The sequence below is a fragment of the Leptosomus discolor genome, chromosome 11, assembly GCF_034619465.1.
Source record: "Leptosomus discolor isolate bLepDis1 chromosome 11, bLepDis1.hap2, whole genome shotgun sequence".
Lineage (NCBI taxonomy): Eukaryota > Metazoa > Chordata > Aves > Leptosomiformes > Leptosomidae > Leptosomus > Leptosomus discolor.
In genome coordinates this window covers 22,848,226-22,873,525 of record NC_141401.1, presented here as the reverse complement: position 1 = coordinate 22,873,525, position 25,300 = coordinate 22,848,226, and the positions used below count along the sequence as shown (strand labels likewise).

At 47.2% G+C, this 25,300-nt stretch overlaps 2 protein-coding genes across 2 annotated transcripts in view; one reads left to right on the top strand and one right to left on the bottom strand.

Moving 5' to 3' along the window:
* The window catches only part of MYO1E (myosin IE), a 57,245-nt gene extending 39,376 nt beyond the window's left edge, over positions 1–17,869 (top strand). Inside the window, exons 20-28 of the mRNA XM_086471346.1 lie at positions 698–812; positions 1,511–1,680; positions 2,132–2,277; positions 6,270–6,416; positions 6,997–7,154; positions 7,946–8,038; positions 10,889–11,093; positions 17,074–17,243; positions 17,784–17,869. Of these exons, the coding sequence (XP_086327472.1) occupies positions 698–812; positions 1,511–1,680; positions 2,132–2,277; positions 6,270–6,416; positions 6,997–7,154; positions 7,946–8,038; positions 10,889–11,093; positions 17,074–17,243; positions 17,784–17,860 (1,281 nt within the window). The 3' untranslated portion in view covers positions 17,861–17,869. The remainder of the gene's footprint in view (positions 1–697; positions 813–1,510; positions 1,681–2,131; positions 2,278–6,269; positions 6,417–6,996; positions 7,155–7,945; positions 8,039–10,888; positions 11,094–17,073; positions 17,244–17,783) is intronic.
* A 2,299-nt stretch (positions 17,870–20,168) lies between these two features.
* Positions 20,169–25,300, bottom strand: CCNB2 (cyclin B2). Its single transcript, XM_086471581.1, has 9 exons — positions 25,269–25,300; positions 24,022–24,150; positions 23,816–23,941; positions 23,247–23,417; positions 23,017–23,175; positions 22,455–22,691; positions 21,485–21,625; positions 20,781–20,891; positions 20,169–20,459 (listed from the first exon to the last, which is right to left on the bottom strand). The coding sequence occupies exons 1-9, from the start codon at positions 25,296–25,298 to the stop codon at positions 20,358–20,360; spliced, it is 1,206 nt and encodes a 401-aa protein (XP_086327707.1). The 5' UTR covers positions 25,299–25,300; the 3' UTR covers positions 20,169–20,357.

Sequence of the window (25,300 nt, the reverse complement as noted above, 5' to 3'; positions counted from 1 at the left end):
GTAAAAAGCTGTAGTGAAATATGCTGTATCCTACAATAATTATGAAGTTGTTCTAATGCATTAAATTTACACATATTTTAGTGGGACCCAGGAAATTCTCAAAAAAGGGGATGCCCTTCCATTTTTGTTTGATAAGTCAGCATTTTCTCTTGAATTCTGACAAGATTTTAGACCCGAAAATCTTGTTATGTCGTACTGAAATACAAGATCATAGTTGTAAATCCCTGCAGCCAGCCGACAAACTTCACCGCTGGGAAAGAACTGAGCCAATGGACACAAGAGTACAGAATTCAGACAGGGCAGAAAGTTGCATGTGAATACAGTGCATTGTGTCAGACATTGCACAGATCCCCGTAGACATGGTAACATTCTGATAAGAGAAATACCAATTTTGGAGAATATGAAGATGGAGGCTGGATGGATGCCCAGTGGAGAACCTTGAGCTGCACCAGTGGAATAATTCAGGGAGAATCCATATTCCTCATCCTTCATCGTTGGCTATTAATATTAGTGGGTAGACTGGTAAGAGCCAGAACCACCCAGGCATCAGAGATTCCTTCTGATCTCAGATCCCATAGTTCTGGTAGAGGCACCAGCTTGGATCTAGAGTGAAATGCACTGGAAAGTGGTGGAAAGTTAAATGCAGCATTTTCTTATGTGAAATGTTTGACACCCCCCCCCCCGTCTCTTTGTACAGCTGTTTTTGTTAGAAGAGATGAGAGAGAGGAAGTACGACGGGTATGCTCGGGCCATCCAGAAGGCGTGGAGGAAGTACGCGGCCAGGAAAAAATACGTACAGATGAGAGAAGAAGGTAGGTCATAACTTCTGATGAGAGGTGTTTCACACATGGTTCCAAGAACAGAAAGAGTGCCACAGGAGATGAAGTTATCTCCCTCTCTGTAGGGCAAACGGTTGCATTGCAAATGACTGTCTGGGAATGACTGCAAATTGTTGGACCTAGGGTACCACCGATGAGGTTGGCTGCTCTGCATGCATGGGATTCTTGGACTACCCCGAGTTTTGCTCTCAAAACAAAGCCCCACTTGAGTAGGACAAATATCAGAGATGTTCCAGGGCAAGCAAGAAAGGGAAAGCTTCCCACAGTTACACAGGACCTAGGTGGTCTGTAGATGATACAACTCAATCCAAGGACTGTAGTGCTTAGTTGCATGTGTGACCTGGGTTATCCGAGTGAACAACATTCTGGGTTTGGAAGAGTTAACCTTTAATTTCCAGCAACAGGTGAGAAATTCCCTAGTTCCAGAAGTGCTCCTGATTCAGCAGAACTGCTGAGCTTGCCATTAGTGTATTTCACTGGGAATGGATTTAATAATCACATAGATCCTTCTTTTTAAGAATTTGTATCAGTGCTTTAATATTTTTTTCATATTATAAACAATCTGGTTATCGTTTCTTCCCAAGAAGTTCTGCTTGAAAGAGGTCTTTCAGATTGTGAGTTTAGAAAATTTAGTAAATATTATTAATCTGTGTTTATTTTTGGTGTTTAAGCATCAGATCTGTTGCTGAACAAGAAGGAGAGAAGACAGAACAGCATTAACAGGAATTTTGTGGGAGATTACATAGGCATGGAGGACCATCCAGAGCTACGCCAGTTTGTGGGCAAACGGGAGAAGATTGATTTTGCAGACACCGTAACTAAATATGATAGACGGTTTAAGGTAGGTTTAAGAGCAACCTCCACTGATGATTAGTGCTGCTAGAGTTACAGGTCTCTTTACCACCCTTTAACAGAAACTCCACCATGTTAGTGCCATACCATCTAGGATGTCAGTGTGAAAAAAAGGGTCTTTGACTTAAAAGACGCGTAGGGAAGCAGTTCCACCCTTGTGGCTATTGTCAAACCTGTTGTCCCGGGATGGAGGCTTTATGGGACTCGCTGGGCAGAAAGCTCCATCGGTTAGGAGATGGGGAACAAAGCTCCCTTCCTGGCCTGTGCAAGCTGACTCTGAGGTGGTGTGATTAATCACATCAGTGTGTTTCTCCACTTGAACCAAAGACTAACAGTCTTGCCCCAAGTCATGGTACATTCTCTATCTTTGGAACGGCATCACAGCATTAGTGCCCTGATCTCTGCAGAGCTATGCATTTTCAACCAGTTTTCTGTTTCAGAGCGTGAAGAGAGATCTTGTCCTCACTCCCAAGTGCATATACCTGATCGGGCGGGAAAAGATAAAGCAGGGTCCAGAGAAAGGCCAAGTGAAGGAAGTGTTAAAGCGAAGGATGGAAGTGGAGAGAATTCTTGCTGTTTCTCTCAGGTCGGTATCTTGAAAACATCCTTCCATTGACAGAAAAATTTGTGTAGGACAGGGTGAAGATAAGTTAATTGATGAGGGGTGAATTTCTTAAGCTGTATGAATTGAATCTTGTAAACAAGGAAAGCTCAAGCCTTATTTTTGCTCCCAGCCCTAGTAAGTGCGTTATAGCAATAGATGTTTGTTTATAGCCAGCACATAAATGTTTTCTGACTAGTTGTTGTTTCAGCTGGTAGCTGAGTATAACCTAACACAAACCAATACCGATTCCGGGCAACAAATGCCCTTCAAATATCGAAATAAATTACTATTTTAACAGAATCCAAGTCTACACTTGGGTACTGTGCATTGGTAGCTACTGCAGAGGTTTTTAGTATATGCTTATAAAACGTTCCCATTAGCATAGACAGAAATTGTCTCGCAGACATTACCTAGTACTTAAAACCAGCAGATTATTTCACATTTTTGCAGAGTTCCTCACAGCCATTTCAAGATTAGGGAAGGCTCTGCAAGACGTGTCTGCTCACCGTACCATTTTCAAAACCTGTGGTGTATTGTTATACATCTTTATAACAAGAGTTACAACAAAATAACTGCAGTAGGTCTGGGCTGAGGAAGAGAGTGGAACCTGTCTTTTTGGTGCTCCAGGTTTGCACTGTGTATTGTGCAGACCTTGAACAGATTGCAGCCAGACGTTTGAATTGGGCCTGTGGCGTTCCAAAGGCACAGCCACATTGAGTCAGCTGAAAGGAAGGCTGCCTGCCAAGTCAGGGAAAGCTGTTACACTCCTCTCACACGTAAATACCAGTTTCACAGAATCTTCTGAAGCAAAACTAAACGTGCTTAGTTCCAAGGAAATACGTATTTATCAGTTTCAGTTCTTATCTGTACTATTTTTCATGCTATATTAGATTTTAACTAAATCAATACAAAATGAAATATGTTTTAAATGGAAGGGGGAGAGAACTGGATTCTTGCATTGCTATCTAAATAATACCTCTCAAGAAACCCATGTGGAACATACTGATATAAGGTAGTATCAATACACTCATACGCAATAAAGGCAGCAGAATAATCAGCGCTATTGACAAGTAGTATCAGCAATTAACACTACATAACAATTTAAATTGCTAAAGGAGTTGCAATTTAAAGTGCAGATGCCAACTTGGAATTTGTTCAGGGTACTGAACAGCCCCTACTCTCATGGAAATGTTCTTGCGTTTTTAGCAACAGTAAGTAACTGAGCTTTATCGTTCATCTGGTGAGGAGTGACACAGGACATCCCAACAGTATTGTGAAGTCATGCTCTTGGCCGAGTCAGCAAAAATAGGACCACTGACTGGATAGTATTTACTGTAGGCCTTGGGCTTTTCTTACAGGTCTCATTCAGAACTGGCTAAGGCCCTAGATTTGCTTGATGATAGGAAAGGAGGTCATGCTCTTACTCTATTTTTATACGTTTCTTATTGCTATTTTAAATACTAATTAGGTAAGTTTGTAGTTTTGTCAAACTACACGGAAGATTGCAGATGGAAAGGAGATTATGGAGTGCACAGGTGGGAGGCAGGTTTTTAGAAAAGCAGGTAGGGATACAACTCATCCTTTACCTGCTGCCTCAAGTGGGTTAGAACTGTATTTTCATACCTGGCAGTCAAGAGCATCTCTAGCAGCACTAGGAAGCTATTTTTAATTCTGCATTAAAGAGGTACTCACAGTCTGTAGAGGAAGTCTAGTCCTCTTCAGTGACCAGATGAGAAGTGAGGATCAGAAAGCCAGGCCTGCTCCCCCCTTTCAGATTTATAGAGTCAGCAATCAGGCAAACCAGCTGGGAGAGGGAAAGGGAGGGGCATGCTCTGAGTGGAAAGCTGTTGATTGCTCCGTAATTAGGGTCAGAAAACAGAGATGAGGGCAAACAGACCTAATTTTCTTTGATAGAAGGTAGAGGCTTTTTTTTTTCCTGAGCTGAATGCTCTTTGAGTTCCTTATATGCTATAATTAATTTACTTTTGGAGATACTCTGAACTGTATCGAAGCAACACATATTTAGATTTAGGTGAGTTATCAGCACCTTCTTTGTGTGCTGTATGGCTATGCAAACCAGGGAAAGAAGCAGTTTCTTAGTGACAGGTATTAACTCTGGCTTGCCCTTCACCTGGCTGCCAAAGCCACCCGCCTGGTTTTCCACAGCCCTAACCACTGCAATGCAGACGTTCACACTTCTGACTTACGTATACTGGGTTTTAGAAAAAACAGTGAAAGCTCATAATAAATATTAATTCTAAACCCAACAGGATATGAAAGGCCCATTTCTCCAGAGAGGAATGCAAATGGAGAGTGCCTTTTTCACTTAGTGGGTGATATCTAATGTATTGAAATAAATTGGTGATTATAAATTAGTGTTTCCTCATATTAGTAACAGCAGCAGAAGATTGACCAACGACATTGACAAAAGAGCAGAGAAGCTTTGGCCTCAGGCTCCCGGCAGCAGACTGAACCACCATGAAAGGGAGCCACGCATTTTCTGCCAGGAATACTTACTAATATCTAACTAATGCTCCTTTCTTCAATGGTTGTACTCCATTTATTGAAATATCATACCAGTGGTAATTATTTTGTGATAAGGTTAAGCAATTCTCAGCTCTGCATAGTTGTCAGAAGTCCTGTGCTGTCTCTTCTCCTTGGCACACATCTTCTTTCCTACACTAGCCAGCACTCAGGTGGCTGCACGGGCTATGGATGAGACATTGCCAAGTCAGGGATGGAGACAATGAAGCTACCAGGGCAGGGCAGGGCAGGGGATGGATTCTGGCACGAGGGAAGGAACAGAAGTGCGCATGGATCAAACTGTGAGGGGCAGAGGGAAGGCGGCCCTTTCTGACAGCACAGCACTGTTCACTCGATTGAAACTGCTTATGAAATCACACACGAAATTAGAGGTTTCTTGTCACTTCTAATCCAATGCGAACGTGGGCGGCTGCCCAAGGGCAGCCCCCTCCCTCTGTCATGATGCTCCCACTGTTTCCTTGGGGCTGATCTAGCACTGCACCCCCACGCAGGGACCTGGCTCTGAAAGCTCACCCAGCGGGGTGCTCACAAGCTGCAAAATACCGTTATTTACTGTGGGACCAGCAAATTGAACCCGGGCAGCCCATGGCTGCTGATATGCTGTTCGTGTCGGGGCGTGAGGGGTGACCCACGGCCTCCGTGTGCAGGTCTCACCGGTTCATTTGGAAAGCTGTGGTTACACCCCTTCGTAGGGACGATGCAGCAGCAGCCACTCACCACTGCAGTTCTAGCTAGGCAGTCGGCCAGCGTGCTGGTAAAAGGAGAATGATACGTGTAGGGACAGGCCGCAAGCATGCAGGAACGAGCAATCCCGGCTAGGATGCGACAGAACTGGTTTTACTGGGGCGACTCTGGAAGGGCAGAAATCAGCCTTGCAGATCACTGACGTGGACATCATTTTCGGTGAAGTGGTTTGCAGCCTCTTCAGCAGGTGTGAGTAGGAGCTGATCCAAAGGCGGCAGTGGGACCCCAACGTCTGCGCGTTTGGCACTGGGTTAAACCAGTTCAAGCTAAAGCCAACAGAAAGTGGAAAGCTTTCATTCTGAATTTGCTTGCTCTGGATTTGTGTCTCGCTTCAGTAACCTTCAGGTTTCCAGTTCACCTCTAATCACAGGTTTTGCTATTGTTGAAGAGATGGACTTTAATTGTAACTTCAATAGCGCATATTCTTTTGCTAACAGTAATTAGTGTAAAATGACTAAGTGGTATTCTTGTCTCTCAAAAAAGGATCGTTTCAGATATTCCATTATCAACTCCTGAAAAAAAAAAACCAAAACTATTCTCAGAAAGTAAGACTCTATATTAATGCTGCTTGGACTTTCTTAGGGTTTTAAAAATTAACCATGCAAATGTCATTATAATGCAGGCTGTTGATGAGAGTTGCTGATAAGATTTTAATCTGAATGGTATATGATCTGATTTCTTTTCAGCACAATGCAGGATGACATTTTCATTCTACATGAACAGGAATATGATAGTTTGCTGGAATCAGTCTTCAAAACTGAATTTTTAAGCCTCTTATCAAAACGATACGAAGAGAAAACACAAAGAAAACTACCTCTGAAGTTTAGCAATACGTGAGTTATGGTTTTTTTCAATGGGTTTTTAAGAATAAATAGTCTTTGTTCTTGCTGCCGAGGCAAACGAGTGAGTGCTAGTTGAGCTCCTGACAGTGTGCTTTGTTTTAATACATGAAGAGGCAGCACAATGTAAAAATCAGTGTATGTGCAAGGAGACCAGACTTTCTGATTAGCTCCACAGAGTAATAGGTTAGGATTGTACCTGGGCCATCTGCCACTTTGCACTGTGTGCACAGAAGAGTTACCTTCATTCTGCTGCACACGGCATCAGGCTCAAGGGTCTGCACCTTTGCACCTTTTTCTTCAAAGCTCACTGTACTCTCCACCCTCTCCAGGGCTTCTTAAACTTCCTTTGAGTAGCTCTACCAGGAGAGTTAGAACAGCAATTAAGAACAACATTTTAAAAAGCGTGAAGAGATTTAGTTAGGTGCTTTATGTCAGCTAAATTGCTTGGGAATACAGATTCTCGGTCTGAGCTTTTCATTTCTATATTTCTAAGTTATCTGCTGCCAAGTAATACTGTCCTGATTTGGCATAGAAATGCTTCCTGGTTTTTTTATTCATGTGCTCATATTAGACTTGAAGTGAAACTGAAAAAGGAGAGTTGGGGGCCCTGGAGCAGTGGTGGTTCTCGACAAGTGCAATTTATGCAAGGCCAAGGAGATATAGCCGTTCTCAAGCCAAGTAATAAAGTGCTGCAGATCAGCATCGGACCAGGGCTACCAAAGAATTCCCGTGAGTATGAATTTCATGTAGAAATCAGTGACTGGTTTAGAAATTTAGAGAACGACTGACTCTTTCTCTCCTTGCTGGCCTGCAGCCTCAGCATGTTCTTTATTATTTCTCTGTACAGAAGATCTATAGATCCTAACGATACAGCGAATTCCTTGCTGCTCTGGAATGTTGTTACTTTCGCTGTATACAGTTTGTGAAATCCTTTGCCCCGCGGCAGAAGGAACTGAGGGCTTCTATCATGTGACGTAGTACAAATGGCACAATTAACCAGACATTTTGGGGAAGTGTTTCGCTCTGCTTTGAGCTCCTGTAGCTCCTACAGTCTTGCTGATGCAGAAAGGTCTGTGTCAGGACAGGGCAGGTTGTGATGTGAGGAAAGGTAGACTCTGTATGTCACCAAAGGTTGACCTGCAAATATACCAGCCTCTCAGGTTTTGTGTCTACCTTATTCTCATACTAATTGCTGAAGTATAGTCAGAGGCACTGCCGTGCCAGCTATCCGTGGTTTAGAAACAGGGTCATGAAGCTGATGGGCATTTGGGCGTCACTCACTGTAGTCTTGAGACAGCTTTACTGCGGCTGACCTGGATCACAAAAGGGAGAGCATGCCTAACGCATCCTTTTTGCACCTCAAGCTTTATAACCACCTGGCCAGCACTGTAGGAGTCAGATTCATTCATTATTCCTAAAGGTCAGCTCTTTCTGGTCAGAGCAGGGGTCTGGCAGCCAGAAGGACTTACCTAATTAACGTAACTGTGAAAGGGTGATGAAATGTTGCTGGTTTCTTTTAGGTCCTACTAGACGGAACCTTACCCAAAGTAGAGGGTATTCCAACGGGTCTCAGAGTCAGACTTACCCTATGAGAGCCGCACCACCTCCTCCTGGTAAGTCCTCTTAGCCCCAGGCAAAAACAAAACTCCGGATTTGGGCTTTCAGTTTACCCTTGTCATCTGGTAATTTTTACCCATTAAAAAAATCATAGTAAAGGTTTAAAATCCTCTTTAAAATATCCTGTCTGGAAAACATACAGTGCAGGCATTTTACGAAGTGTATGGTTGCAGACAGCCAGACTGCTGTTCTGCCAGAGAGATCCTGGCTGGCATGGATGCTGGCGCGTTCAGCCACTCAGTACGAGACGCTGAATCTGAAACTAACCCCGTCGCTGTCTGCACTCCCCGTTCAAGGGCAGGAGCTATACACTTACCAAGCCATCGACAGTGCTTGGCAGTGAGACTGCTTGCAGTGCCAGCAGACAACAGCACACAATGTATGTCTCGTGGTCCTGCCCTCCTACCTAACGCCTTTTGTGTCCGCTGAATGCTGGGAGGGACCAGCTGTGCCGGCGAGCAGCACGGCTTTTTCTGCATGGGGTTGATGTCATCAGGGTGTTCCACTTCTGCCCCTGAGAGATATGATTAATTTAGCCTGTGAACTCATCAGCAAGAACAATATTCCATTGATCCAGCATTTCCCAAGTAGTTTTTTTTTACTTACACTCCCAGAGTACTTTTTTAAACAAAGCGTTCCCTTTCAGTTGGCTGCTGTTTTTTGAGAGGCACAATGCTAATGGTGTAAGCTGGGGGTGCAGCCAGTCTCGGTCACTGAATTAACTGGACAATTCGCAATCCTTAGAGCCACAGGAGTCAAACTAAGGGCTGCATGATCTGCAAGAACTGCTTGTAGTCAAGTGGGAAGTCACTGTAGTTAAAGGAGTTAACCTGTCTGCCAACACAGATAGCAGGTACGCGTACCGGAGGAGTTAAAGCAAGGGAAGCCTGTTTCAGTATTTTCAAAAAACTCTTTCAGCAGTTTTATAGCTATGTGAAAAAAGACAAAAAACATTGTTTGAAGAAGCCTTGTGTCTGCAGACCAAGCCCAGCCTTGCCTCCTGTAGGGAAGGCAGTTTGGATGTCGATTTGCACGCAAGCCCAAGGCACCGGGGGATGCCCGTACCTGCAGTACGGCCTCTTGTAATCACATCCCCCCAGTGCTCGTGGCAGCTCCTGACCAGACGTGGCCACAGAGAGCCCTCCTTAGAAGAGCCCGTCTCTGTGTGCAGCAGGACTCTGGGCTGACTTTCTGCCTGGGACTGATGTCATCCGGGTGTTTCACCTCTGCCCTTGGGGAAAAAAAAAGGTAGCCTGTGAGCTCTGGGGAGAGAACAATATTCTGTTGACCCACCATATCCCCAGTGTTCAGCTGTGGGGTTCGGCTGTTGGTGGACCAGTGAAACCACGCTGTAGCGTCCCAGCAGGATCAGTGTAACTGCTGAAGTTAAATGCTGTGTTGAACCTGACGCAGGTTAGGGTATCACGTTTAAAAAGTGAGGAGAAGTCTTTCATACAGACCTCAAATCAATTACCATAATGTGGGTTTCTGTTTCTTTGGTTCTTTGAATTCAAACTCTTTTCTGAAGTAGCTAGTTAGAGCTGGAAAAATAAGATTGAAGACAGGTGTTACAGAAGAGTTCTAGTTAGACTGTCCAGACATTCAAGGAGTCTGAGGCAATTGCGTGATCCCGGCACGTTCCTCCATGAAAGTCACAAGCAGTTCTCTCCATCCTGCTCTCATAATGTGGGGAAGTAACACTGTGGGCCATGATCGGTGTCACTTGAAATGTATTCTGCTGTTTTCATACCTGGTTTTAAATTAACGGTCCAGTAGCTGAACAGGCTGTTACGTATATGTCCAGAATAAATCAAGCCTTTATTTATATAACCATAATACATGTCCCATGCTATCTTGGGTCCCAAAGCCAGTTTTATGTATGAGTTTATGGCTACTTAAGCTCTGCCACAGTATCAAGAGACTATTAGAAGCAAAGACCCGCTGTTGAATGCAGTAAGGTTTCTCCAGGCGTCACAATGATGAGTTCTACTCCCTGCACAGCGATTCATTCTCCTAATTTTCAACAGGCATAATCACAATGGGAAGAGGAGAGGATCACCCACAGCACTGAGCAATCTGATTTTTAATACAAGCATAGCTCCCATTTTATTCAGTGGGGGTTTCAGGAATGTGAAGCACGCCGAATTGAGCTCCTTGGGCCCTGATCCTGCAAATAGCTCAGATATGGGTGGGTTTGTTTTAAATTCCAGTTACAGGCATAATTATTTAAAGCCATGTACCCTTGTCATCACCTAGAAAATTCAAACTCCTTTTGAGCTATCAAAGTAGCAGCAAGGCTTTTTTAAAAACAAAAAAAAACCCCAAACAAACCGTGAACCAAAACAAACCAGAACAAAAGAAAACAAAAAAACCCCTTGGTTGTTAAAATAGACCAATGTTTGTAACAACTTAAAAAACAGTCTACCCAGGATTCAGGGAATTGGACGAGATTTGAACTCCAAAAGAAAAAGAGACCCCCAGCATCCTAGCTAGCTTTAGATCTTACCTGGATAGGATTTTCTGCAGTATTTTAAACAGAGGCGTGGTGGTTACACCCTCGCTGACATTAATAAGGCTGAATTCAGCTGAGAGCTAATGCTCTTGCTTGCAACATTCAAGGCACGTGTCTCAAACTTGAGCACCAGTCCGTGAAGACGTGGACCCAAAACAAAGTGCCAGCAGACCCGAAACTGTGTATGACTCCAACTTCAAGATGTCAACATTATTTTATTTTCAAGTTCTGTGATAGCTGAGTCTCGCTGACAGCTGGATCTGCCACAAGGAAAAGGTTACCTTTATGGAGCTGCACTTTGGACTGGATGTGTTCACACTCTGTTTACTTCTAGGTCAGCAGCAAAACGGAGTAATAAATGCCCCACAGTTTGTACCACTGCCCCATGTCCCAGGAAATCAACGGGCCAATCAGAAAAACCTGTATACAAATATGACACGACCAACTTTACCACGGCAACTGTCAGGAGGATCAGGCAAGATTTCACAGCAACCAGAAAGCTTGGATTTCCTGAAAGTACCTGACCAAGGAGCAGCCGGGTAAGATCTTACATTAAATCTTGGAAAAAAAGTGTCAATTTTTGTAAATAGCTTCCCACACTCAAACTGTTCATGACTGACAAACTTATAGTGTGTACGCAGATGACCAGATTGTGCTGTTGAGCTGTGCTCAAAGGTATCATCATCTTACACAGGATTTCGAAACATATATTCCATCGTAGGCCTTTAGGAATGAAGGTGAACCAGTTCTAGTTTAATACCTTCAATTTGCATGGTGCCTTCTGCTTAAGGATGTTGAGACACTTAGCAGAGCTTAACTAGGCCGCCTTTCCCTTTACGGATCATAAACAGTAGGTGAGGAATTTTATGGCAACTGGTACGCCCAGAAATGCTGGCTAATAGCCCTTTCGTGTCGCCTTTGACACCTGACTCATATACTAGGGTTGTACTATTTTTTTGGGAGGAAGGCTTGGCATGTGACATTCCAGATTATTTCAGCATCATTTGGACTTGTAAGCTGCAGCCTTCCAGAATTATGATGATCCTACAAGATTTCGGGGGTGGGCGGGTCTTACTGTTGTAACTGGGTATTTCCCAATAGCCAAGAGTCAAAAGCATAAAAACAATCACCAGAAGTAGCAGAAAGACAGAACCAAGAAATCAGGGGCTTAGCATGAGGGATGCAGAACAGGTTGTTCTCAGTTCTGAAACCAGCTGCTGCAGGTCTTGACTGAAAATCCAGAAGCAGGCAAAACCTCTGATTTGTGGCAATCATGAAGACAGAAGTCTTTGGTCAAATATTTATGGGACCTTAGTGCTCCAGAATATTAAAGGCCTTGCAAAATTTTAAGTTTTTCAGTGACAGAACAGTTTCTACTTGAACTCAGCCCTTATATTCCACTCTCTTGTTAGAGCATTAGTGGAGCTTTACTTTAGCGGGAATTTGAGTGCCACTTAATTGTCAAAGACTGCTGCTATTCAGCAATTCTAGCAAAAAAAAAAAAAAAGGAAATAATCTGGTTTTGAATAAGCTATTTGTGTTTCTTCTTGCTGATGACTTCCTATTTGTGTGATTTAATTCTGATGTAACCAAGTCTCAGAGAAATTACTATGAGTAACATCTTGTTGTCCCAGAGCATATTAAATCAACAAGGACAGTGACATTAGCAGATAGAATAAAAACCCGCTGTGGTAAGGTGTAGTAACTTTGCATAGTAATGGTTAGTGCAGCCACAATTCTGTACTCCACAGCTCTGCCAGTGAACATACACGATAAATACCTCCTTGTTAATAGGAAAGCCCTGTGTATGTCGAACAAGCCATCATTCTTACATCTGTCCAAATAATACTGAGGGGAAAAACAAGAGGAAAATCGGTCTTTTCCTGCTGAGAACTCTTATTTGCAGGTTCTTAGTACATTACAGTTCAACGTCCTCCTCAGCTTCTCGTCCTGCAAATGGCCCCTCTCATTCCCTCCCTTCCGACAGATGGTTACCTCCCTCTGTAGTGAGACAGATAGCCTCTATAGCCCAGTTTCCCCCAGTCGCACCGGTGCCCTGACTGACTCATTGCAGGGGCTGAGCCGTCGCTTACCGTGACAGCTAGAGCACCACGTGTCCCCTGGAGGTGATGTAAAAGTGTGAAGTAAAACCGAGGACACTGCTGGAGTAAACGTTTTGCCTAAGGAAGTGCTCAGGTATTTACAAATCTCCCACAATCCCATTCTAATACAGCATCCTTTCACCCTGATTCATTGTCCACTGTGGCACTGCAGCACTGACAAGCCATATTCAAGGATTTGTGTTGTTGCTCACTAGCACTTCAGCAGTCATGGTGGTTTTTTACTCTGAGATATGTCAGTTGTGACCCAAGCTCCCAGGCCTCACAGCAAATCGTTTCGCCAAATATGGAAGAGCTTACGCTTGGGGTAATCTGGGAGAAATCAAGATTAAGTCAAACTTTCACCAGGTTTCCACCTGACCTTCTGCAGCTCCTTAACCTATGTCCTCAGACCTGGAATATTCTGAGGGATTAGATGGAGCCCCTCAGTCCCCATCTCCAGTGATCCACGTGAATGGGGGTTCATAGAGGCAGCAAAAAATTATGTCTTTTTAACCATATCAACAGCAACTTTTTGTACCAGCAGACCCTTCTCACCTGTCAGTCAGCAGACAAGCTCCTTAGCAGATGTTCTGCACTAAAGTCTCCTGTTGGCCTGAGCATTCTTTTTTTGTGTGTGATCCAGCTGGTTGCAGCACTGATCTAGCATGTTACTTTTACGGTGTTGCTTCTAGTGAGCATTGGACACTTTACAGAAAACAGTAAGTGTACACAGAATGGATAGATTTTTCAGCATCAAAAGAAGCTCACGGGGTTCTTAAGTAGGGGCTTTCCAGGTCCTGTACACCAAGAGCAGGGGTGGTCAGCCCTCCAGTAAAACTGGGCCTGTGCAGCGTGTCTTTCCAGTTGTACTGGTGGCAGTCGGGTTTCCTCACTGTGCACCAAGCGTTAGCCATAAGCTATCGTGTGCATATTTAGAGCATTTTTCTGTTTACTATTGCTCTTCACATAAGAAAGAAACCAGAAACAAGTGGCCATTGCTTCTTAACAATTTCCAAACTGTCAGCACGTGCTAACAGTTTCAGGCACATTTCCATCCTTGTAAGCTAGTAACTTCCATGCCTTTAAGTGGTGAAATTTTCTCATAACATCTTATACTATTAAAGCCATTTTGCTGCCATTAGACTTTGACTTGGGGCTGTGGTTTCTGTACCAACAAAACCTGTAAGCCATAGGATAAAGCCACTGTGATGTCTACCAGGCAACTGTGACTGACACACGTATTACAGTACAACACAGCAGCCACCGAGTACACAATGCGATAGGAACTACCATGTTTGTTGGGTTAAAAAGCTCAGCGGCATCATACCGCAGTTCCTGACGCTGGGGGTACACCCCAGCAACCCCATCTGTTTCAGGCCTGTGTGAGTTTACAACGATGACGAGCAGATGTTAAAGCTTCTATTAGTTACTGTTTTAAATGGTGATCATGATCCCTGTAGTCCAAGGGAAGGAAAAAAACCCCAAACCAAACAAAACCCCACAAACCCAACAAAACAGCTGTGTAAGAACGCCACCTTCACTGCCTGCCCAGTTTCACTGATGACTGGGTATGCTCAAAAGTGGTAGGAACAAAAAACCCCTCAACAGCCCCAGCAGTAATTGCAGCCAGCACGGGCAGGGAACAGGATGGCTTTTGTGGCAGTCGGGCGTCGCTGTAGGAAGCTACAAGTAAGGCAAAAGCGCACGTAGTGACATGGCTTATGTTCTGAGGAAGTTGGGGAGGGAAGGGGATGCTGGGGAGCGAGGGGTTTGGGTTTGTTCTGTTCTTTTGGTTTCGTTGTGGGTTGTTTCTGTCAAAGCAAGCCACAGCTGTAGGCGAAGCGTGGTAGCAAGAGGGATGCTGCTGTGTAAGGTAAAGGAACCGCTGAAAAAGGGCCTGGCAAAGGCAAAGGAACCTCTAAAAAAGGGCCTGGCAAAGGTAAAGGCACCACTCAAAGGCCTTGGCAAAGCAATTTCTCGGGCCATAACATCCCGCTCGATGAGCTGCTGCCTGCCGGGCACCCCCGCAAGGCCACTGAGCTGCAGGTCAAGCGTAAAACAGTGTCTGGGTCAGAAGTGGCGGGAAGCGCCCGCTCTGAGGGGTGCCGGGTGCAGCCCCGTGAGGGTGATGCCAGACGGGCGCGAGGCGAGCGGGCAGTGACGTGGTTTTACCTCGGCGTCACCTCGGGCAGCGGCGGGCTGGCCCGGGAGCGGGAGGGGTTTGACGCGGCCTAGTCCGCGCTCCGTGAACGCTGCCGCCGCGTTCCGCGCGCGCGGGCGGGAGGCCCGTGGGCGGTCGCCGTGGCGCTGACGCACTCGCTTGCCGCTCGCGGCGTGCGTCGCGCCCGTCCCGGGGCGCGTTCCTGCGGCCCGCGCCGCCGCCGGGCGGGCGCGTGAGGCGCGCGCGCCCCCTGCCGGCAGCCTCAGGCGCCGCCCAGAGGGGTCTCGCTGAGGCGGGGCGGGGCCCCGCCCGGTGCCTGGCGGGCGGCGGCTGCGTGCGCGGGATGCGGAGCGGAGCGCGGTGGCGGCAGCGCGCGCGCGCGCGCGCCCGTTCGTTCTCCGACCCCGGACAGGGCCCTTGCGCGGGAACTAGGCAGGGAACTACGCGCAGGGGTTTGTGCACGGGAGCGTGCGCGCTCGTGACGCAGGTGCGCGCGAGGCGGCAGCGCCGCGGGAAGGGGCTGTGACGCGCCTCAGCCGGTGCCGCCGGCGGGCCCGGCCGGGCGCCGTTCCGCCGCCTGCGGGCGGCGGCCGCCCTCGGGACCCGCCCGGCCCCAGCAGGGCCCTGCCGAGGGCGGGCCGTGGCGGCGGCAGCTCGGTTCCCCAGGCCGGGCGGGACAGAGCCGGGCTCGCCAAGGCGCGGAGGGGCTCGGCCTGGTCGGTGCCGTTCGGGCGTGGCTGGCCTCGGGTTGCTCCGGTGCGTTCACCCGCACGACCACCCCCCGGGGGAGCCGTACGGCAGCGGCCGAGCACAGGGACCGCGCACGGCAGTGACGGTTGGGCGCTGCCGGCCCGGGCGTGAGGGGCTGCTGGGTGGTGCGCTGAAAGCCGCGTGTCGCTGTGCGCAGCAGGTGCCTTCAGTTCGCCCCGACTGTTCCTTTTCAAAACGGCAAGCTCTCGTGGTCCCTGTACCCAAGGAGTGAACTGGAAGAGCTGTGAGTTTAATTAAATAGTTAAGTTAGTGTTTCACAGCCGTTATAGATAAAGTTTTTTAAGGGTTAGAATTAGGTTAATTTTTTAGCAAAGCTGCTGAGAAGGATGCACTGCTACGATCACAGCTTTGCTTTACAGCTGTCACTAACATCCCACTACACCTTAGCAAACGAGCTCCTTGAAGGTGTTCTTGTTCTGCTGTGGTTGCAGACAACCTGAGCAACTTTTCCAAGACTTGCTCCAAATCCTTTGGTTTCCATGCCTGGGTCTAGGTGTCACAACACAGGCATAGGCCAAGCAACCTCACTACATGCTGAACAACGGGAGAAACTCCTCTCCCCTAGTAGGTAACTTGAGAACTGAAGTGCTGTTAACCCGTACTTCAAAGCTCGTTTTCTGGTGCAGTTCACTACACAAACTGAGAACCAGACAGAGATAATAGTGACAAGAATTAAGTCTAGGCCTTCATATGAGTAAGTATAACTCTTCCCTGCACGAGCTGGGTAATGTTCTCATGGCATTACATGACATGCTCAGTTCAGTCTCCTCCACACCACCGCAACGTTTTTAGTCATTCAGCGCATTTATTTATTATTTATTTTAAACTGACATATTGCATCTAATACCTCTGTTCTCTCTTCCAGCCTTTATTAGCTGATGAGCTGGCAAAATGCATTTCTTCCCTCTTTCCCCTTCCTAATCTTTGGAGTGGTCACAGCTGTGACAGTCTGTGCAGCACCTCCCCTGCTGCTTCAGAGTTGACTAGAACAGAACAAGTCCATAGACGGCCCTGGAGTCTGAGGCAACTTAAAAGAGATGCAGCCTCTCTTACAGCTTAGTCACAAGAATGGTAAAGTAGCAAGCCTGTGAGCTAGAACTTTGTTTTTCATACTGGCAACTAAATCTCTGGTGAAGTTGGGGCACAGGGAGAGATAGGGCAAGCTGTGTAGATGCCAAGATATGCATGAACTGCATGTGCACATTTGTCTACATTCCAGCCTGAGCACTAAAATGTCCTCTGTGCGTGAACTGGTTTGGCAGTGCCTGTTCATCCATTTCAGCAGGAAAGCAATGGCGACTCTGTCCCTGGCGCGGGGAAGTCTTACATTGCTGTTTTAATTGCTGTGACATTTAAGAGACCCCCCTCTTTTCCCTTTGTTCTGTGGTACCCTTTAGAATCGAGTCATTAGGGCAGCGGGGCTGATGAAGCTTAGGTTCAAGGCATAAGCTTGGAAGCACGTTAACATTTTTTTCTCCCGTTAAGTGTTCGCAGGCAGACAACAAACCGCCCCCCCCCAGCCGGAGGGAGGCCCAAACCGCAGCCCAAACCGAAGCCTCAGGTCCCGCAGTGCAGGGCGCTGTACGCGTATGACGCTCAGGACACGGACGAACTCAGCTTTAATGCCAACGACGTCATTGATATAATTAAGGAAGGTAGGTAGAGCTAAAAGGGTTTGTTACCAAGTACTCAAAGCCCACAGGCACGCTGCCAGGGGTAGGTAAAAGGCGTGACTTTGAGCCACCCCAGTTATCCTCCCTCCTTAGGCCTGCAAAGTTCTGATAGCTCAAGGAGCAGAGAAGTCTCCACCCCCCCACCCCCCAATCAAACCTGTTCACTTAAAGGCACGTCAGGGACAGATCAGGGACGTACGTGTTACCTGGTACTGCAGCGCTGCCACTTTAGTCCGAGAGCACTTCTGTGCAGGCCCCGGCTGAAAATTACCCTAAACCCCACAGCTACAGCACAAGCACCAAGGAGTAATAAAGCAGGTCCAGCTCTTCAGGTCACCAAAGCAACCTCCTAAGACACAGAAGGCACAGTGATGTGCCCAGCAGATCAGCAAGCTCAGCTTCCCCAAATCATTTCTTCTCCAGTCCTTCAGAAGAAGGTTCTCACTATGGGGAACAGCTTTGCAAAGCTGCCTCAAAAAGTTTTACAGAACCTCAGTACTCACTTCGCTTTCTTTGTCATAGATCCTTCCGGCTGGTGGACAGGAAGACTACGAGGGAAACAAGGGCTGTTTCCCAACAATTACGTCACCAAGATATAAAAGACTGTCAGACTGAAGTGACCAGTGGTTGAAGATGTTTTCCCTTGCCTTCAGGACACCGTTCTTGCCTTCAGGACACTGAGGACTACTGTTCTCAGCAGTATTCCCACCAGTAAAGTTGTACACAAGCAGGAAGAAAGTTACCCACAGCACAGACTTCAAGCTTTTGTCTCAAGAGCATACAGCAATAGACACACCGACCAATTATTTATTGTATTTAAAACCTGGTTTTAACACCTAGTAAGTGAAGAATGCTAAACCCTGCTGTCTTCCTGAAACAGAAAAGGTGCTCTGCAGTCTGGGACCAGGGACTCAGAGCGGGGTGTATTTAGTAAGTGCCTTCAGCTGAGTGTCGGTAACCTTCTGAATGATCTACTGAAGATAACGTTAAATGCAGACCCTTCCGGGGAACGTGTTGAGTGTGCTGCTACCTGTCGAAGGGATTGAGGCTCGTTTGGGACACCACCATCTGAACACCTGCTGTGATGTGTACAGAGGTGTCACAGGACTGTTTGCGTTTGCTGACGTGTTTAGGGACTCCAACAGGCTCTAGTAACGTATGCTGAACAATGTTGCCTTCAAGATTTATATTGTAATATGGCTGGCCCATGTTAGATTTGTTTAATGCTCTACCTGTTATAAAAAGTGTCTTTATGCAGAGCTGTACATTTATAGAAACAGATCATATACTGTATATAAAAACTGAATACGACAGAAACATATATGAATGTATGATGTAGAATTCCACTGTCCTTATTCACGACACAGCTCTCCTAGAGTATGCCAGGTACTCACAGATATGCACTACTCCCTTGCAGTGGCCTAAGTCTGACTGCCTCCCCCCGCCCGAGCGGCCGGTGCTTGCCCGTTCCCAGCCCTCGGGCTTTGTCTGCTGAACCTCCATCAAATAAACCCCAAGCAGCAGTTGGCCGAGCCGCGCTGTGCCCTGTGCCCTGCCTTTTCGGTCACGTGTACAAACGGAGCCCTTCGCAACGACGTCCGTTGGGTTTTACTGCACTGATTTCTGAAGAAAAAAGCCCCTTCCTCTGCTCCACGTGAAACCATCTCACTACTTGTTAGGAGTTATAAAACCCAACCTGCCTGTCTTGATAGATTAAGCAGTTGCAGGAGCGTTAAGGTACAGCTAGAAGGCTTGGATCCCCCGCCGTCTGCGCCACTGCCCCAGTCTAACTGAGGCACAGACTCCATCCAGAAGTGGCTGTAGAAGCCGTCTCTGGAGGCCAGAAACAAGGGCCTTGGTCCCGGGGGAACGGGACAGCACAAGTGCTCCAGCACACTCTTCAAGGGATGCTTTGTATGAAGCGCCAGGCTTCCTGACCCAGGGGAGAGACAAGGCTCCTGCCTGAGGAGGGAGAGGGTGAAGCCACCGGTCCTTCCCCCAGGGGGAACACTGAGGTCTAGGCCACTTCTGTAGTGGTGGGTCTTGCCTCCTGCAGCGAGGCCAGCATGCTCATGGAGGAGACATTGGGAAAGGGAGGTCATGAGCTCAGTAGAAGTTAAGAGGATACCTAAGGGTCTGTAACTTAACCTTGCTTATATAGGGCTAAGTTAATAAACCGCCTGAAATTGAGGCAGAAAAGGTGTGCTACTTCCATGCTTGTATTCCTTGAGCATACAGACACTGCTGTTTGTTAGAAACAACAAAGGAAAAAACAACGTTAAGTGATAAAGAAGAATCGATTTATGGTGGCTTTGACTTTCTCCCACATACAGAGGTTCATTGGGTGGGGAAGGTGGGGGGTGGGTGTGCAAACAGGCAATGAAAAGCTTGGGGTTTTTGTCCAAGCAGCAGAGGAGGTTTTAAGAGCTGAGCTGATTCAAAAGGTCTTCAGTTCCACACCTACAGCCCCTGCACACCATGGTGAGCAGCCACAGCAGACGCAGAATTTCCCTACCTTAGCTCCCTTTGTTTAGGTACGCTGTCTTATGTTCACTCGAAGATGTACAAGGCTAGTGTCTGTTACAGCCAGCCGACTCCTTTCCCCAAACATGAAGGCAACAAATGACAAAAAAAGGAATTCCTATATGCTTCTTTGGGACAAGGCACTGAAATAAGTACATCCCTTTAAGGAAAAGATGAACTGTCTGCCTGCTTTTCTGACGAGTGGCTACCACAAGTTACTAAACATAACCCACTATAAAGCCTGGCGATTCTCACAAGAATCATCATCCACATCCATAATCATCAAGTGACCTCAATCATCTATTTAGTCAAATGTCCTGCTTGGACATGAGACTGCAGGTATGTCTGGGTAGCGCCTTGAAAGATTCAGTCGCCTTGTTTTTTTTTAAAAAGAGAGGAGCTTTATTTCTAGGTAGAGTTGTATTACAAAGCAAGGTTAAAATGTCCCCTTCCGAGCGAGTCCGAAACGCCCGCGGCAAGGCTGCCACGCCACGTCCGAAGAGCAGTGGTTTTGCCTCAACAGGCAGGTAAGGACAAAGTGCACATACCATCAGGACTTGGCTGCCGGGGGTGTCACAAGAGTGGGGAAGCCAGGTCCTTGATTGTCTCGCTGCTCAGCTGAGGGGCTGTGCTGATCATCAGGAGTTTGCTGCTCGCATACTTGTTCTTTATAGCCTGCAGAGGCAAGGGAGCAGTACAGCAGATTTACACATACAGTATTTACGTTTGGGCAGGTAATCCAGTGTCAGCTAGCCCGACTGCTTGGAAAACAAGCAAACAAAGGGACAAGGTTAGAAGTGAAGCCGCTTGCAAAGCAGCAAGAGCAGTTTGACTAAAGCGTTCTGAAGTGAGTACTAACGCAACGTCCTCTCACAGGCTTGGCAGAACAGCACAGGCTCTAAGGTAACGGACAGAACGTTCACCTAAGGAGCCACAACACGCACACCAAAGGTATTTCTAAAACATTAAGAAGAAGATTTCAGTAGTTATACTTACAGTGTATTTTGCTAACTTCTCATTTACTTTAACCACATTCTTGGCCATATGTTTCATAGTCATTGCAAGGCTGTCTTCTGTGTAGCCCGTGTAGTACTGCTGCTTTGTGCCCTGCAGCGTAATGGCAAGAATCGGAGAGTGAAGAAGGGGGGATTGCTGCTCCAGGCACAATCACCTCAGGCAGCAGTGCCCTGAGCTTCCCGCCCTAGCCTTCAGTAGTGGGAACTCCAGCACAGTCAGGTGAGGCAGCAGATCCAGAATAACTTCTGGTGTGCCGCAGAAGCCTGGGCACATTAGTGCCAGGCACCACGCTGCTAGGCCGCAGAGGATAAGAGCAGCAACCCTTGCAGGAGTTACCACTAGCTGAAGTACGAGTCACTATTCACGGTCCATGATTTCATTATTCTACATGGACCATGGGAATTAGGAAGATCTACTGTTATTTACAGCCTGGCCTTCCCTAACTCGGTACTTTCAAGAGAAAAAGCCTTTCATACCAGTGTTCACATGGAAAAACACAGCAGCTTTCCAGCAGTATACTCCTTTTTCTACCTGTAACTATGCATCAGGCTGTCCAACTGCCATTTCATCACCAGCATTATTACTGACCTAAACAGAATTTCCTGAAATAGTTGTTTTAATGGTCCAAGTCAATCAACTGAAGGAAAAAACCTCCTAGCAATGAGTCTGATTAAAATACTCACCCATTCGTTATGTCCCAGAATCTTTTGGGACAAGCATAACGCAGCAGCTGCAATCTCTGAAGGACGATGGTGAACCATGTCATAGTCTATCAGTGTCAGCTCCATCAGGTACTTGGCTAGCGTGTGTTGCTTCGCATCAGCCTGCCAGAATGAGAGCTCGTTAATCCACAAAGTTCCACTTCACCTTACAACAGTAATTCAGGATTGTTTATTGTATTCGTTAACTGACAAAACAAAAAGAGTCAACCAAAATCTTTATTAAGGTCTATGGACCATACTCTCTAACAGACACTCATCTCAAAATTGAGACCAGAGTCCAAACCAGTCTGGTCTAGCAGCCATTTGGAATTTGGACACAAAGTGAGGGATTTTAACACAAAACTGCAGTATCAGGCACTGCTGTGCCCAACTACAGATACAAGTGCTCCCTCTGTAATACACTAAGGGGAAATGGAAAAAAAAAAAAGGAGTATAAGGTTATTCAGGAGATCCTTACTAAAGCGGTCAGCTAACTTCCAGTTACCCAGTGGTCTGCTGAGGTAGGTGAATTCACGGAGATGGAAAAAAAGGGGTCAGGTCAGAGACACTTTGACTCCTAAATAATACAGTATTTGCATCGAAATATTACCAAGAACTGCAACCCTGCTCGCCTTTTACTAGGGAACACCCTGATCACCAGACAAAAGATCACGCCAAAAGCAAGGGCTCTGCTCTAGGCATTCCGTTTAACAGTAAAATTACTGCCACTGAGACTGAACGCAGGCCCCAGTACGTACTGGCGTGAACCACTACTGGCTGCCACAGTGACGTTGTTGCGTTCCTCCACAAGGTGGAGTTTCATAGCTGAGCATTTCTGGATCCAGCGTGTAAGCAGAAAGCAAGTAAGATCACACCATAAAAACGCAGGAGGCAATCCCGGTAAGACTTTGCACAGATAGGAAAGTTCTGGACAAGGAGGACAAGTACCCACCTCCCCAGCTTTTGATGCTCTTCTTAGGAAATGAATTGGAAGAGGTCGCCCCAAGTCAAAGTTTAACTCTTTAAGGATCATCATCTCCATTTCTCTAATTTCATAACTGGTGTAGGCATTGTCAGTAATGTAAACAAAGTCTGCCACATCAGGAGAGTACATCTCTTCGTATTTTGAAGCTAGAAGCAGTGCTGTCACACCCACCAGCTGAAGCCTCTTACGAGGTACTGGATGACTCTGCAATATAGGAATTTCAAAAGCAGGCCCCAAAATGTCAAACTCCAGATAAACAGATTCTAATTTATCAGTTTAAAATACCAGTGTGACAGTGCTCGTTCTTGTAACGTCAAAGAGATTTCCCACTTTGAGCGGGAAGTGTCCCTTCAACAACAGGCTCAAAATGGACCACAGCCTCTGAGTTCAGATGCTACATTATACAGAGCTCTTACACAAAGAGCAGATTTCAGAGTTACAAAGGAAGGATAAATCCTAAACTCCTTTAAAAGCACAGTCATTAAACAAGTCTCCAACCCAAACCTGAGTTGAAAGAGATCCTACTTACTTGCAAGAAGCGATCCATAATGGCCACACACATATACAGTGTTTCCTGCAAAAGCTGGAATCTGGAGTGGACCTGGACAAGCCAGTCGACTAAAATCGCCCGCATGCGCCCGTTGATCGTCTTCCCGTCGAGGTAGTGCGGGCGGACGGCCTGCTGCAGCTGTCGGGGAGAGAGCTGCGTGAGCAACACCCCTAACCCCCCCCCAGCAGCACAGCCCCAGCACGCCATACCTCAAGCTCTCTCAGATACAGGTAGATATCTTTCACGTAGTCACTGCACAGCTGGGGATTCCCCCAATCCTCAGCATCGATGTCTTCTACGCTGTTGAGCAACACATCGGAGAAGGCTTGGCACAAATCCTCCTCTTGCATGGATACATCCATCGGGACAGGAGACAGAACCTAAGAACAGATCATAGCGCTTACATAGCTACTGTTTAAGCTGCAGTGTTCCTTTATTTCCGCATTTTTTCAGGTACTAATACAATTTCTTAAGATAAAAAGCAAAACTGAGCTTGCTCTCAAGTGTGGCAAGCTTTCACTCAGAAGCCAGACACCAGAATCAGCAGACCTTCCAGTAATCGTCGGCTAAAGCAGAAACTTCAACCAGTACTTCAACAGCCAGTTCTGCCACCTTAACATTAGCCTTTAAGCACAACATGCATGAAACCACAACCTCAGTAGGGAGGCTTTGCTTTTTCAGCAGAGAAATGAGATACACCTACAGGTAAACTATTCTGAAGTCAGAGCTCTAAGTTGCAAATCCAATGAAGAGTCAGAACAGCGTCATTACTTCCTACCTTTGGAACATCAGTTTCTTTGAATGCCTGATTCGCGGCAGCGGGAGGTTTAGGCGGTACAGTTACGTTTGTCATTTTACCAGGTCCTTTCGTAGGTTTTATGGCTGCTTTGGAGCATTCTGTTTTCTGTAGTGAAGACAGTTACCATTAGTACAGAGCTAGTAATTCCTCTTTTCCTTATAGGCAGATTTTAAGTGTTCCCTTACCTTAGCTATACGTGTTCCTCTTGTTGTAACTTTATTCCCTATTTCTTCCAAAGCAGCCCTTTTGCCAGGAAGGTGAGTTTTGGTTTTACTTCTGAGTTCAATCACACCATTCTCCACCCCTCTGGTGACCTAAAACAGTAAAATTGCAGCTTAAGAGTCAGAGACCAGCTTTATTGAATTTTCAGATGCCAAACTCCATTATACACTTAGCACCACTATACCAGTGCGCCTCTGTGCATGCTACCCACTACTCAACCAGTTTTTGTTTCCTCCCCGTTCACACACGCTCAGAGGAAGAAGTCCCCTCTGTACAGGTTTCAGAGTACTGTACCCTCTGAAATTGCGTTGGGAGACTAGAGCAATGCACCCCATCTTGTTCTGCCTCACCAATAGCTTCTCAATGTTACAGTGCCTACATGCTACTTTGCTATTTATTGCAGTTATACGCTTCGTAACTACAGCAGTATTCCCATGAAGACGGACAAAACCATTTCTTTGTTACATACGTACCACGTGAATTAAAAGGTTACATTACGCATAAAAAACCAAACATCCTTTGTTATGCACAGCAAAGAAACCACCAGGTTTCAAGAGTTTCTCGTGAAGTTTAGTTTAAACCATTAGACAGTCACCGTACGAAAGAGGCTCTTGTGCTCCCTGTACCTTCCAGTTAAGCAGCTTTAATTTCTCCCTTCCTCCCATCCCCCCCCCCTCCCCCCCCCCGAGGGGGAGGAGCAGGCGGCCAAGGCCAGGTGCGAGCTGTGGGCAGTGCCCGGGAAGCGCCCGTTCCCCCCAACGCGGGGGGGGCGAGGGGGGCCAAGGGGGCAGGAGGCCCCCTCGCCACCGCTCCTCAAAGCTCAGCGCGGCTTCCCACTCCTCTCCTCACCCACCCCCACCCCGCAGCCCAGCGCAGGCCGCGCTCCGCTCCGGCCCCTGCCCACAAAAGCACGGGGGGGCTCCCGGGCAGATAGGGCGCCGAGAGCCGCCACCCCCGCGCCTTCTGCAGGGCAGAGCCCCCTCCCGCGCCGCGGCCCCAGCACCCAGCGGCCTGAGGGGAGAGAGCAGCACGGGCCCCTCCCGCCTCCGGCCCCTCGCTCGCTCCCCCGCTCGCGCTCGCTCTCGCTCCCGCTCCCCCTCTCCCTCTCCCGCCCCCGGCCCCGGCCCCGGCCCCTCGCTCGCTCGCTCCCCCTCTCCCTCTCCCTCTCCCGCTCCCTCTCCCCCTCCCGGCCCCGCAGGCGGACGCTCACAGCGGCGCGGCGCGTCGCGGGCAGCGCCATCG